This window comes from Tachypleus tridentatus, chromosome 13 (genome assembly GCF_004210375.1).
Source record: "Tachypleus tridentatus isolate NWPU-2018 chromosome 13, ASM421037v1, whole genome shotgun sequence".
Classification (NCBI taxonomy): domain Eukaryota; kingdom Metazoa; phylum Arthropoda; class Merostomata; order Xiphosura; family Limulidae; genus Tachypleus; species Tachypleus tridentatus.
The window spans coordinates 123,286,523-123,302,555 of NC_134837.1; the positions used below are offsets into that span (position 1 = coordinate 123,286,523).

General features: G+C 33.0%; 1 protein-coding gene across 2 annotated transcripts in view; it reads right to left on the bottom strand.

The window, feature by feature from the left end:
* LOC143236675 (deubiquitinating protein VCPIP1-like) overlaps positions 1-16,033 on the bottom strand; it is a 38,518-nt gene that overhangs the window by 17,322 nt on the left and 5,163 nt on the right. For both annotated transcript variants that reach the window (XM_076475075.1, XM_076475077.1), the window contains exons 3-14: positions 15,242-15,437; positions 12,433-12,564; positions 11,134-11,373; positions 10,235-10,444; positions 7,887-7,974; positions 7,052-7,195; positions 6,747-6,880; positions 6,197-6,354; positions 5,603-5,746; positions 1,248-1,397; positions 676-889; positions 39-146 (exon numbers count right to left, since the gene is read on the bottom strand). In XM_076475075.1, coding sequence (XP_076331190.1) covers positions 39-146; positions 676-889; positions 1,248-1,397; positions 5,603-5,746; positions 6,197-6,354; positions 6,747-6,880; positions 7,052-7,195; positions 7,887-7,974; positions 10,235-10,444; positions 11,134-11,373; positions 12,433-12,564; positions 15,242-15,437 — 1,918 coding nt within the window. The remainder of the gene's footprint in view (positions 1-38; positions 147-675; positions 890-1,247; positions 1,398-5,602; positions 5,747-6,196; positions 6,355-6,746; positions 6,881-7,051; positions 7,196-7,886; positions 7,975-10,234; positions 10,445-11,133; positions 11,374-12,432; positions 12,565-15,241; positions 15,438-16,033) is intronic.

Sequence of the window (16,033 nt, forward strand, 5' to 3'; positions counted from 1 at the left end):
AAATCAGTTACATATGTTCAACTTAAAAATGATCTAACCTTGTTTAAGCATGTCAAACTTGGAAACTTCACTGCCCAGAGATGATGAATTGAGAGATGGTCCTGCTACTGCCAGTGTTCCTTCTTGGTCTGTTATTTCTTGAGGTTCTTATGAATAGAGTATGGAAGAAGTTAGGACAAAACAGAATTAAAACATTCAATCTATATCTTCAACATTTATCAGTTAGTAGTTAACTGATGCTAATTTTTACCTCACGTTAGCAAGAGACAAATAAAAGTAAATTCTACAACAGTTACCCTTCTACTAAATAATAACACGAATATATGAACAACTTATGGAGAGTATTCTTGGACTGATACACAAACAAGTTGTGACAAGTATTCACAAACTAGTAATGAATGAGCTATGAAAAATGTTCAAAAATTATAATTTCTTGGAAAAGTTGATACAAAAACTAATTCAATATTTTCATGAACATGAATACAGAAGAATGAAATAAAAACAAGTTAAAATAGTTGTAGTGAAAGAGGATAACTCCAAACTGAAATGGCTGTAGTAACATATAAAAACATCTCCAACTTGACACAGGACAGGAATCCTCACTCCCCAGACAACAGTAATTAACACCTGAAACAGAAGCAAGTTTCTTATTTACCACATAATAATAATTCTTACCTGAAATTATAATGGGCTGAACTTCAACTGTGACCTTGTCTCCATGAGCCAGAGGCAACAAGCTGTTCTTCCGCTCTTCGCATGGAGGTTTTAACTCCCTCAGTGGGAACCCCCACTTTAGCCGCTGCTGAGCAGGTTCGACACCAAATTTTTCCTGAATCCAGGTCTGAAGTTGAATAAAAGTGATACCCTCAGGCCTGAGTTGCATTCGTGCCTAGAAACATTGTAAAGTGACAGCCATTAAAGTGATATCTGACATTACAAATGCATAATAAAACAGACATTATCCTACACCTATGAGTTATGTTACTGATGTAGGTTTTTTTATTTAGTAGTATTATAGCCTCAAGGTATGTAAACTGTATGCCGGATGAAGAAACTGTAATAGTACATTCCTAAGAGTCACTATGTATACACACTACTCTGTGTCGGATGTTATGATCTCATATTATAGGAACATCAGTTTAACATTTCTTTAACTTTAAGTACAACCAAAGTGAATGGTGTAACCACTCAAAGAAGTCCATATGGATACATTTCCTTTAACCAAATTAGGAGGATTTTCTTGTTACTTGTTTTCCATCAGATGTGACCACTCTCACAAAACTTCCTTTTGATGGTGAGCCACTTGGGGATGTAGTTTCTGACCTTGTTTCTCTTGAGGTCCTCTCAGTAGGAGAGGCAGTAGGACTAGATGATGAAGAACTCTGACTAGGTGGACTCTAAATGGAAAACAAACTAATCAAAACATATTTCTTCCTATGAAATTTAGAAGAATTAAAAGAAAAAAAGCTTGTGGCTGAGACACTACTTTAGAAGAGAAGAAATTACACAGCCTGTTGCTAATATCCTAGAGCAATGCTTCTACAAGTAGAACTTATGATAAAGAAAAATGAGGTGATTTCACAGCTATTAATAACAGTAAACAGAAAATCTAGTGACAGAAAAAACTGACAGTTATACAACTTTTTGTGAACAGTCCTTCTACAAGTAGATCTTCTGATTAATTATTGGAAAGAGAGATGATTAAACAGCTTGTATTCCATTTTGATTGTACATAAATGATATCATCACATAGCTGTCCTTCACTTCGAATGAGTAGACTAGAAGGATGACACGTATTTAATAGCATCTACTTCCAACTCTATGGACACACTCTAACTCAAATACTGGGATTTTGCTGTCTTTATAACACACTAACAGCTCCAAATTGTGGAATGTGACTTTGAAACAATAGAATAAGAACTATGGGTCCTTCGATTTACCATATGGTTTATTAAACACTGTACCATGTCAGGAACAACCATTGAGATTCTGGTGCAGAAAAAAAGGAATTCACATATTAGAATTATTCTGAAGCTATATAGTGACCAGTTTACTGAAATGAGTGCAATTGTGTATTATACTGTTACTTTCACTAAACTACTAGTGAACAAATGAAGTAAAAGTTATAATTTTCCTACACTGAAAATGTATTTCCAATAGGTTCTTGTCTCCTGAAAAAAGATTAGCCATTCTTGTTCAGCTTTGCCCTCCTTACGCATGTCACAATCCTTCTACTCCCTCCTGTTGGAATTACTATGTTCCAACATGTCCATCAAGTAAATCATCATGCATCACATCTTGACCAATAGTAGCAGATGCACTCACGTGACTCTCTCTACATTCCTCTACCAAATTATCACTTCAATGTTTGGCAGATGTTAGCACCAGAGAAATGTGAGGAAAAATGGGAAGTGTAAGATGAGGTACATACCTACTGGAAATACATTTTCTGTATAGGAAAATTATAACTTCTGATACAATACTTACCATTTTTAACAAGATTAGCTAGAATCCCACACTGAGAAGAAGGGACAGAAAGACTAGTGAAATAGAAGAAAATAAATATCCTCAAAAGCATCCAAAGGATACTACTGAAAGTGAGATATATCAATCGAAAGATCAGAAAAGGGGAACCAACCGCATAACTCCTGAACCAGGAATACTCTTCGCTTATCTGTGTAATGTGTAAGGTATAAGAGTGAAAATTAAAAGGAGAACATCCGAGTGGGAAAGAATTTGGAAGGTCACTCAGTTCCACAAGAGAAAAAATGGTAAACAAGAATGCACCCTGGGTGTAGAGTGGTTAGGGTGTGGCAGACCATACTTGATAATTCAACTACACCCAAAACATCTTTGCAGGTTACCAACATCCACACAAAGATAGGATGAGGATCCTACCAACTTCACCTCAAATTCAAGAATTGAAGATTAAGACCCTCATCAATTCCTGGGTATAACATGAGGATCATGTCAATTCTCATTCCAGGAATTTAAAGGATGTCTATCCCATGAATCCAACTCTCCCAACCATGGCACAGGCCAGGATCATCCAAAGGCAATAACATCCCCATAAGAAGAGAATGAAGGATAGAATTGTAACAATCCTATGTATTTGTGTTTTGGATCACAGCAATGGCATGTGGGATTGTATGATTTTATCCTTGTCTTTCTTCTTCATAGACAACTTAAGCTTGTGTGAGGACTTTTGGTGACTGATTCACTCTAATCCAAAACTTCCTCATAGGGTACAAACATCTACTAAAGGGTAGGATGAGGACACCCAATCACAAGGTGATCTGCAACTTTGATGGCTCAGCTCCAGTGGTAATGTAAATAGTATCAGGTGGCCATGTCATCCAGAAAAGTGACAGCTCAACTCCTCTTGAGGCCATGTCTCATCTACACCAGCAGAACACTACAGCCTTACTCTCAAGACATCTTTCTGTGGGACCCATTCAGGAGGCACCTCAATGGTCAACCTCTCTAATGACTTGGAACTGGAAAGTGGTAAGGACTACCATACTCCACTTGTTATGTTCAAAAGAAGAACATACCAAGCTATTCATTTCAAGTATGGCAGGGATGGACAGCAATCCCCTTCTGCTTTACTCATATAGTCCCTGTGTGTTACGGTCCAGGGCAGGCATATTTATACTGCAAAATATCATAAGGTTATTAACCATCAAGTGCTTTTGTGGAACACCCCATCTTGACAGTAAGCATGAAAAGCCATGGAAAATAAAACATGAGTTGACATGGCTTGACAGTGCAGATTTAAAAAAATGTCTAGTGAGACAACACTCACAACTGAGCAAGATCCATGGGATAAAAAGTAGATAAAGGGCCCCAAAAGAAAGAAAATAAAAATAAAAACTTTCTAGTTAGATTTGCATTGATGTCTCAAGAAAGGGTACAGAGAGTAGACATTCACACGGACACAACCGAGAGGAACTAGGGCAGTCATGGAGAACCACATTCTCAAAGAGTGATAGAACCTTGAGCAGCAAAAGACTGAGCCAAGATGGCATGGTGAACTAAAAGTTCTTTTGAACAAAGATGTAAAGGAGTAGGCAATGCAAGACTGATATCTGTGTCGAAAAAGACCCCCAAATGGACCTGATATTGAATGGGTTGAAGGAATGACTTCTCCAATTTCATCAACCAGCCCATCTAAACCATCACAGAAAGGAACTGATAAGTATGAGTGGCTGATTCTTGCTTGAAATGAGCCAGTTCTCCAAGAAATAATAAAATCACAGCCCCAGAGCATGGAGATTATGTGCAAAAACTCAGACTATTTGACAAAAAACACAAGATGCTGAGACCATTCTGAAGGGGAGGGACTCAAATTGATAAATTACCCTGAGGTGGACAAACCAAAGCTAAGGGCAAGACGGATGTGCTGTCAGGATATACTGTAGGAGATGCATAAAAGAAAGATACTGTAAGAGGGTGGGCAGGGTAAGACATAGGCAAGAATAATGGGCATGGATAAGACTATCATTTGATTTTGAAACTGACCCATAATAGTAACAAGGAAATTAACAACTGTTAATTAAAATATGGATAGTTTGCACAACAATAACAAACAGCAAACTGATCAGAAGTCCTCAGGGAATGTAGCATGCTGCTACCCTCATTTTACTGCAAGACAAACAGATCAGCATGGATTTGCTGATAGTTGGAAAAATAGTTGGAAAGTTCATTCATACGATAAAGAAAGTTGAGATGAATAAAAAACTGGGGAACTGGATAAAACATCACAAATCTGAGAGACAAAATCTGTAAAGATGGGATTAGGCCTAGATGATTCCTCATGCTGTTAATGGGAAAGAATGGCAAACTCTTGAGACAGGATAAGACAATCAAAATCATCCTAATTCTGTACTGGTTCAACCCACTCAGGGGGAGCCTTAGCAATGGCTGGGGATAAAAAGGTTAACCCACAGAAGATTGAATTTTTAATTTATAAAAGCCAATAGATCCACAGTCGGGTCACCCATACCTGAGGTCTGTAATAAAATGCTAATCTCTGGTGTGATTCCTGAAGTGGTAACGTGAACTTTGGAATTCATTGCATAAGAAAGATCCACAAAATTCAAGTGCAGATATATAGCAACAAAAATGAAGTGATCAATATTAGCACGTGCATCTGTAGATTGAAAGAAACTAAGATAAAAAAGTAACCACTTCATGTGGAATACAAACAAATTGTCACACTGGAAGCCCTAGGCACAAAAGGAGAATGTCTGAACTCTGCTGCAAATGAGAAGTGAAAATTCAGTAGAGACAATCACATGAGCATATCATTGTGCTATTGGTTAAGATGTGGCTCATAATGACTTACATAAGACACATTTTGGAACATAATAATTTCTAAAGGGGAACAGTGGAAGGTTTGTAGCATGGGTAAAGAAAACACTTGCACACAGAGGGCAGCTTTAAACAAAAATAGCTAATCTTGAGAGAGGGGGGTAAGTACCATATTGGAAATACTACCACAAGTGAAACTGATCCAAAATTGTTTTCCCATCTTATCTACATACAAGTTATTTCAGAAGCTATGGGTAAGTAAGAAACACAAAATAGTGGCTTGACTTACAGCTGTCCGATCCCATTTCAAGGCTCCTCTTTTAGATTTTACTTTGTCAGTAAATTTTTGCTGATGTTTAGAAATTTTCTCTGCAATTTGTTGCTGGATTCCTTGTTCTGTTTTGCTCACACCAAGCTCTTCTTTGTGTAAAATCTTTAAAAATAAAACAAAGACATGTCAAAACAAACATTTTTTTTTTCATGAAAGTTTAAGCAGACAGTAATCCAGAGATACAACATCATAAGACCTGAGATACACAATCAGACAAAGGAAAGATCTCAACAATTGCTTCCAATCTATAATATACATAAAGGTTAATGCTTACATTTTGCCAACAAGATAAAAAAAAAGAGTAAAGCTTCCACATTTAAAAAACAAACAAACCCAAAGATATATTACATGATTCAAAAATATTTCCATATTTTATTCGAAAGTTAGAACAAAGATTAGTTACAACAATGAAAGAATTCAAAGGACTTAAACCATAGGAATAAACATACTATAACAGGTCTTAAAAACCTGAAAACTTCGTAATTTTTTTAAAGATTAATTTGTGCAACCTTTTTTTTTACATTTATTAAGAAAAGTTTTAGCAATACATACACCAGCGCCACCTATAATTAGCTTCTGAGCTGTTTCAGTCATGTGACAAGTGGCTCCATCTACAGGTGGTCCTTTTCCTTGATCTTTAGTTTGATCTTTAGTCTGCTCTAAAATCTGGTCCACCACTCGTTGCAAAAGACGTTCACTTCCAAATGCTCCTTGCAGAGGGAATAAAATAGAAATTGGCAAATACAAAATTATTGCATCTACATCAGTATCACATATAATTTTTGTTTCCCCTGTCATTCTTCCTAAGTAATTTGTAAAAGCAAAAAATATTAAAATGCATCAAATTCTTTAGGTCCAGCTTCTTCATCCAAATACAATGAAAGAGATTTTAAGACTGTTTCTCAGATCTTTAGCTTTAGTGCTAATTTCATCTATTCTTAAGAAAATCTGGAAGATCTTCACCATTAGCTTCCTTTTTTGAGTTAACAATTAAAGTGGAGTAAGACATTTTTGTTTAACAGCATCTTGACATTAGATAGGTATTTCAATATTTCCAAGAAATTAGATTATTGTTTTGCCCCATGTAAGCTAAAAATTATACCTGGAAAATATTTCTGAACAGCAGCAGAAGCCACATCATAGACATTACTGTTGAGAGACAAGTCACTCTCATTCTGAAACCACAGCACCGTATCACGAACAACCTTATTATTCCATTCTAACACCACTGGCAATCTGTAAAGGATAATAAACACCAAAAATGTATTTAATTTTGTGTAAAATCAACACATTTTCAAAAAAAAGAGAACTGATCAAAGAATTAACATTATTTCAAACTCTTATACTTAAAGATTTCTGAATTACTCCCTTTGGAAGTGTACACCTGTAATTAACATCAACACTTACTCAAGTGGAATATTATCATATTCCTTTCCATCCCAGTAATGTTTAAATCCACAGTTACATAAAGATGACTTGGAGCGAGTCTTTGTTCTGTCACCATTCCTGTAACGAGCTGCTCCATCTCCATTAACCAGTCGCATCTGAGTCCTACAAAAATCATTAAAGCGATACAAAATGTTACCTGTGAAATAATGAAGTCATTCAGTGGCACTTCAACAGCAGAGAGAGAAACAATCCAGCTTTCAAAGAAGAAACTTGAACCGAGACGGGAAATTAGAATTTCAAACAAAACGTTTGTCTTTCTTCCATTAAAGAAAAGTAAACTAGTTTTGAAAAGAAAAAGATAATTACTTCATTTAGAGATAAGAAGTACATTTTAACTACGAAACCTGTCATTCGTCTGTTTTCCACTCAGACACCACAATACAAAAATTACCGATTTTAATAAATCAGTGATTCCATGCTGAAATCTGGGAAAAGTAAGATTATAATAGATTCATTGTTGTTTTTACTGAACAATAAACACACTTGTCATAGTAAGGTTACAGTTTATTACTGAACAAGAATCACACTCGTAAGGTTATAATTTATTACTGAACAACAATCACACTCACCCTCCTAACGTTATAATTTATTACTAAACAAGAATCACACTCACCCTTGTAACGCTATACTTCATTACTGAACAAGAAACACACTTGCCATAGTAAAGTTATAATTTATTACTGTGTGTTTGTTTTTTTGTTAATTTCATGCAAAGCTAGATGAGGATTATTTGAGCTAATTTATTATTACTGAATAAGGTTATAACTCTCTACTCAACAATAATTGTACTCACCCTTGACACCAAGTACACTTCTCTAAAGCTTCCCTGCTGAAATCTGGGATCAGTTCATCTCTGCTCACATCATATCGGCAAATCACACCTTTAGAGAAAAAAAACTTAATAAGCTTTTAGGTCAATAAAGAATGTTTCAAAAACTCACATCATGTGCATGATGATGTTAGCTCCAATACAGACAGCTTCTTGACTTAAAATACTGACAAAGAAAAGAGTGAGATATTCAAATGTTAGTATTAGCTCACAACTTCTCTTCTGTATGAGTAAGGTTTTCTATTTTTAAAACTACACTCTTGTCACATTAAGAAAATAACAAGAAGGAAATATAAAAACAATAAACACTGAAAACTTGTACTACAACTGTTCCCACAACTTACATCAGAAACAATTAAGGTACAAGTTGTATGTGATAACTTTGTTGTTGGTAGACTGAGTAGCAAAACTAACAAAGATGGAACAGTGCACAATTTTAGTATTTCTGAACCATTTCCAGCTAATGATTTCATAAGTAATAGGAATATTACATGCATTTCCCATTTATACTCTTTAGGTCTCACAAAAAGGATACTACACATATATTAAATGATCACTGATGAAATAAGAATGCTAAATACAACGTATTAATATAATATTATAATTTTTTAACCTACTATTTCTACTATAGATGGGTCAATTCCACCCAGCCTGAATTCCTCAAAGTAATCATAAACTAGTTATGCTGTAACCTTTTAAAATGTATGTGTATCTTCATGGAATTTTGCTGATTATCAGTAAACATTACAAGGCATTCATAGACAAAGTATCAGGTTTTTTAAATACTAACAGTTTTTAGGTACTTTTTGCCCATGCATTTTTGGTTTTAAGATTAAAAATTCTTTTATGCATCAGAAAATTTTCAATTTCACACATAAAACCTCTGTAACTTTATAATGTCCTTCAGATAATTACCAAATGATTTTTTAGGAAAAAAACTTTGTATCTTATGTTATTTTCACTACTGTATCTCTATATGCATTTGGTCCATTTCACAAACCTAATAACCATCACGACAATAAGGAAACAGATATTAGTTACTGTGTTTTCATTCTGGAATAACTATAAATTATTACATGAAACCACAAATGTTTAGTCTTAATGGCTTAAATCTCTTAACATTATACATGTTTATTATATTTATTTCATTAATCTTTCACGTACGCCTGACTAACATTAAAGAAGTTCCAATGCTGTGGCAAAGTGACCTGACTTGGCTTTGTTCTAGTGAACCAGTATTTCGTAAAATGCAATCACATTTTGGTTGTAATACATCTTATATTACTACTATTTACAAATAAGTTCTTAAATTTCAGTTAATTTTCTTATAACATAGAACAGTAAATTAAGAAGTACTGCAAACAATTATCTCTTTTAGTTATGAACTTAGTACCTGTTTGTAGCTTGTTATAATTTGCTAAGCCTTATCAGACTTTGTACATGGAGAATGTAAAACAAAATATTTTCACTTATGTTTCATACATGCATTTTTAAATAACAAAAAAAATCATAAATTATTATATCAATACCATAAAATTCCTCTATAAATTGTCAGGTTTAGACGCTGAGCTGTAGTTGGGCAAATATGAGCTCACAATGTCCAACCATACCACTTGGAATATACCATAAAAAGAAAGGGTTTCATGCATGAATACTTTGCAGAGGCTCAAAAAAAACAAACAAACATGTGAAACATTTTGAGCTTTTGATTAGCTATTCATACATAATAGATAAAGATGTACTTCAACATTTCTTAAAAATAGAGAGCCACTGTGTCTAATTCATTCAACATTCTTAAAAAAAAGAAAAGAGGTTCTTATTCTATAATCCAGCTTACCAACATTGATAATTTAAATTCCTAATCCATAAGAAACTACAGATTTTGTGCACTGACATCACAAACACCTTCTCTGAATTAATGCTACATTATCATACCACGTGACACAAAAATTCAATATTCAGAATTTTTAAAAAAATATTTACTTTCATATTAAAAAATTAACTAATGTATAATAACAACATTGTATATAATCTTCAGTTTGATACCAAACTTACTTTCATAAAATTTTGAACCTAATCAACAAAACAAATCAAAAAATATCCATCTCAGTTGGGTTGAAGAAAACTATCTAAAGTTTGGAAATATAACCTTCAGGATAATTCTCATATTAATATTCTAAAAACAACTTAAGCCTCTATTTTGTTTGTGAAGTTCTTGGTGCTACTGTTTCTAATGAAGCCACAACATGAAACTGAGGGATAGGTAACATTTAGAGCTGTGGTAGATGTTTGAAGTGTTTAGGATAACATACCTTGCATAGGAAAAGAATAAAGCTTATCTTGTTGAAGTTGCCCATGATTCTGGGTAGCTGTTTTGTATAGCGTTCCTCCAGGTTTCAACCACTCGGGCATCACGATTACCTCACAAATAGCATCACACGTCAGACAGCGATAAAGTCGCTGCTCCTGTATAGATTTTTGGGTTGCCTGCACAACCATCTGTGGCTTAACTCCTACTATTCCTGTGAGAACATAAACCTCTATGTTAGCATACAGCATAAAAATCTTAATGTTAACCAAAGTTATAATGATAGTAGTTAGGTTCTCTGATAATTATAATAAATTTTAGTTAGGGTTAACTAATATGTAAAACCTTAATTATGGTTATACTCCAATATTTCCAGCTCAAAAACAATTTATTAAGAGTAAGAGCACCACAAGACTAACTACAAAAATGGACACCAAGTTACAGAAGAGCAGGTTTACCGAGTGATTCTCAAGAAGTCCAGATTGTAAGATGTCTTACTGCTGGTTAATATGGTTTTGTTTTATAACATAATGACTGCAACAGTCTGATAAGACAGTGATTTCAATAGTGCCTGACAACAGAGCAATTGAACAGTGTCTTCTCCAATATTCTTCAGTGGTATACCATTTCAAGAGTTGGTTGTTCAAATATATTTTTAAACTCAGAATCTTTACATTAAAAAGTTATTCAAAAGATTATTAACTGCTAACTTTTAGGGAAAAAGAATTAAACATTTGCATGATATCATTATTTCTTCACTTTTCATAAAGTTAGTACTGTTTAAATATTCCTTATTGAAAGTTTCTTACAAATATTATACGATATTTGCTAAAATCATAACAAAAATGACTTGAAAACATGTAGTCTTAACATTTCATCATGGTATACTATTTAATCTCTTACCTGTACGATGATAAACATACTGGTGTACATCAGTAATTAATTCTGGGTGAACCCCATATTTTTTCCAAAACACCTCTTCCATTGCTTTGGCCAGTCTCAGGACATAGGAGTCCCCTAGTGTATGATCTCCTCCCAAAATACAGCAATTATTGTCATCGAATTTTACATATTTATCAATCAAGCCTTGGGGAACACCCCAGACTTTCGGGACGAGACTTCTTGGTAAGCGTGGCAGAGATCCTGTGAAACAATACTTCCTTTAAAACAATTCAGCTTGATGTTTTAAGTTTGATGAATCAAGTTAAAGCAGAAACAGATTTTATGCTTAAAAATTCTTGCACTCAAAATCTACCTTTTAAAATGAACATCTCAAAGGACAGTCACTTAGAGATGGACATGATGATATCATTAATTCTCAAGTCAATAAATCACAGATATTTCAAAGAAAAGGAGAATACTGTCTTTCACAATATACAGAAATTACCAACTTATTTCTATGACATCTGTTAAAAATACAGCAACATCTTATTCCATGTAAACTAGTTTTTTTTTCAGGTGCTCATTTGTGACAAATTTGATAGACACTTGATAATAGCACACTTTTTCAATGGATGCTCTAAATTATAAAAATAAGTACTCCAGATAAAACAAACATTTCTGATGAAAGGCTTACTCACACCACTGAATGTTTCCAAAGCAATATGTTTAGCTGTTTTCTGTTATATGTTCTAACTGAAAATCTTTTTTTTATTGCATCACTGTTTATTTTTTTCTAAGTTTTCCTTGTATTATCATTAATTGTTCTCAATTACTATCTTTATTTTAATGGTTGCTGTTAATGGAATCTGAAACACCAATTGGTGTGAAAAAACCTGTTGACAGAAATTTCAGTTTCTTTTCAGAATCAAACCATGCCCTTTTTTATTATTCACAAAACATCAGTGAACAAATTTTCATCTCAAATGATATTCAACATCTGGTGTGAAAAATCCATATGTAAAAATATATTAAGGATCATTTCAGAAAAAAACAGTTATAAAACTGACACAACAGATACATTCTTAGAAAATTTATCAAATTTATTTAAAAATAATAGTAAGAAGTCTAATTTTTAAAAGCAGTTATCTTTTGAGAAAATGCTTTGAATATTTTCACAAACCAAACAGTTCTTTACAAAATACATAGACTTTTATTCTTTAATGTTTAAACAATAAACTGACATTAGACATGTTAAAACATTACTTTATGATAATGTTTTACAGTCAAGTGTAACCATAACAGAACTGTTAGTTTACTCACGTTTCCTAACTCCCACTAAAGCTATGTAATGGTTGTGGCCATGAGAACTCCAGGCTAAACATAAGGGTTTGTGAAGCACTCCATCTTTTGAACAGCATTCTTCAGGAGACACCATAGCCGGAAGGAACAGAGCTTTATGTACACCAAGCAAATGTATATGAAAGTGAATAACTCCCACTATTAAAACACAAGAAATACACAGCCTACATGCTTGCAATAACACCATCGTGAATAATAATGATTTAACTCTTCCAGCATGGGCTTACTCCCAAGGACCAACGTTGCAACTATTTTATGTTTGTTATACTTCTCATCCTATAATTTTTAAATTAGTAAATATTTGTTCATAAAACTTGGCAGTTTATCAGTGAACATTATAAGGCATCCATAATGCAAGATATCAGAATTTTTTATTAAGTCTTTAGATTTGTTAAACAACATTTTTCTCTTGCCTTTTTGATTTTTGTATGTTGCCTATCCAACATGCAAAGTAATTTTCATTTTATGATAAAAAACACTTATGCATCAGAAAATTTTCCAATTTCACATGTGAAACCACTACAACATCTAGATAGTTATCATATATTTCTTAAGAAAAACTTTGTACTTTAACTGTTATTTTTAGTTATGAATCTCAATATGAGTTCAGTCAATTTGATCTTGTAACCACCATACAAAATTATGAAACAATGATAAATTCTACTTTTCTCATTCTAGAATGGCTACAGATTGTAAAATGAAAACATAAATGTTTAGACTAAGTAGCTTAAATCTCATAACATTATACATTTATATAAACTTTTTTCTTTTATTATATTGACCTTTCAGCCATGCCTGGCTAACAATACTATATATCCAATAACATAAAACAGACCTTCAGTTTTTACAAAGTGTTCTGTCTTGGCTGTTTTAGCAGACAAGTATTTTGTAAACTACAGTCAGATTTAAATTATTATAGAACAGTAAATAAAGAAATAAAATAAACAATTATATCTTCTGAATATGACCTTTGTATTTGGTTGCTGCTTGGTTGTTAAACCTTACAAAATTTCGCATGTGGAGGATATGAAATAAAAAAAATTCCTTTCAGATTTTATATATACAAAACTATTACTGGATCTAATAAATTATTAATAATTGTACATATTTTGTTTGATATCAAATATTTATTCATTAAAATGCCTTCAAAACAAATAATAGATCAAAATGTTCCTTAAAATTACAATAATGGAAGTTAATCATCAGTAAATTATGTATGACTGGTGCTTATTTTCAAATATCAATTTCAAAAAGAAAAAAAAATGTTTGGATTAAGTATGGGGAGGAACTATTCCCCAGATCTATGCTATTATTACTCTTTTTCCTTCAAGATGTTTGGGATTGCACTCGTTTTTCTCTCTGTACATTGATGTCAGGTTCATGACGTACATGTTCACATTCACAACAACAATCACAGATGGATGTACATATCAGTGCTGCTCAAAATGAGGGTAAGTAATTAAATCATTTAACAAATGCTGCTCTAAACAGAAAGCTTAATTTATGTTTCCTAAATAGTTTGTATGAGAGTAATTTAAAGAAATTCAGAAACAAACCTGGAAACCTAAAACATATCACAAAAAGAAAAGGAAGAGTGAAACCTGGTATATAACTGTGTTATTCAAAACAAATTGGTAAAGGATCTAAATTAAAAAAAAACAAAATTTTAATGTGGCTTACAAACCACTCAAAAAAAAAAGTTATTTTCTGTTTAATGGAAACATGTTTTATACAAAAGTTACAATATTTTTGAAATACCATGCAATAAAGGTAAAAATAAGCAAACAAAATATTCGTTACCCATGAGGGTTAAGATATGCAAAAAAGAAAAGTCCGCAGGTAGTACAGCAGTAAATCTATGGATTTACAATGCTAAGATCAGGGGTTCAGTTTCCCTTAGTGGACTCAGCAGATAGCCTGATGTGGCTTTGCTATAAAAAAACACACACAAACAAGTAAGAAAGGAAAATTAAGTATTTCTAATACAGAGCATTCAATTAACTGGGACAAGTCCAATATTTTATGGGCAATACAATATTTATGATTCTGTTGATACAAAAGGTGATATGAATGATAATGGAACAAGTTTAAATAATATTTGGAGATAATTTTCTTCCTCCATATTCTTTGCCCAGTATAATTAATGAAAGGCCTGTGCATGGTCTTGATGTGCATAGTGGTTCAACTGCTTTGCTGTATGTTAGACGTATTATTGTTCAGTTTGTTTTAACAACAAAATAGCACAATGATTGATACTGCACTATCCTGATTATGCCTGGTTGGCACCAGTTGAAACATGAATATTAAGTTATTGCTTTTTGTTTATTTTCAAGTATTTGTTCATGCTTTTAACAACACAGGTATGTCAAAATATACTGTTGTATTGTTTTTGTCCACTCATCTTTAGTACTGACTGGTAACAAAAAGAAAATGTTAACTAATGTGATGCCACAAAAAAGATAAACTTTCATGGTAAATATCAAAGTTTTGTGAAAGGAATTTTCAAAAGCAAATTTTTTAACATTTAGCATCCAACATTGATTAATTTTGCAAGTAAGTATTTACATAACAAAAAATTAGTAATTATGATATCAGAAACAAACTTTCAGTTAAAGACTAAACTTTCAACTAAGTCTCTGGGAAATCTCCTTTAGTCCAGTTGTTCAACTGAGTGTATTTGAACTAGTTATGAGAGAACTGAATATATGTCTTATACAAAATATTATTTATAAGAAGATTTATCAGGCTAACAACAGAGAAAACAATGTACCGGCATAATCTCCAAGGCTTTGCATTCCAGCAAGAGAGTCCAAAAGGATGATGGGCCGTTTCAAAACATTCGCTAGCCCAAAAATGTGTATGTTTCTCAACCCTAAAAGTTCATTTTCAGGTGGGATGAAGTCAGGATCACATTCATCTATTATAGCTCTCCACTCTTGATCAGCAATGAAGTCTCTGAAGAGTTTCTAAAGTACAAAACAATGATATTATTATTACAATATTCCTATCATATACAAGTATGTTGCACAACTTACAAGTTTAAATATTAACAAAACAATGTTTTTGCAGTATTATAATTTGTAAAATGACTGGGAAAATACAGTATATCCTAATCATTTGTTATTTACACCAATTAAAATCATTCTGTATAAATGAATTTTGTATACAAGTGAGGTACACTCAGATTTCATACAACACAAATAAGGGACCTTCTAAGAATTTCTCCAAAAGACATGGACAACATTCAATTTTAGAACCTTTTATTACCTATCTACTTGTAATTAAATGAGGAACAATTATACTCTGTGTTTGGTCGGTTTAATAATCACTTCCTAAGAAAAGATTTTACATTTTTAACTGACATTAAATAGCTCAGATTCACATTTTATAATTAACAAATTTCCATGGGCAGTCTGCTGGTGGGACAGCAGTAAGTCTTTGGATTTACAACACTACAATTAGGGGTTTGATTTTCCTCGGTGGATACAGCAGATAGCCTGATGTGGCTTTGCAATAAATCACACGCACCCCATGGGCAGGTTCATCTTGAAAACACTGTGAA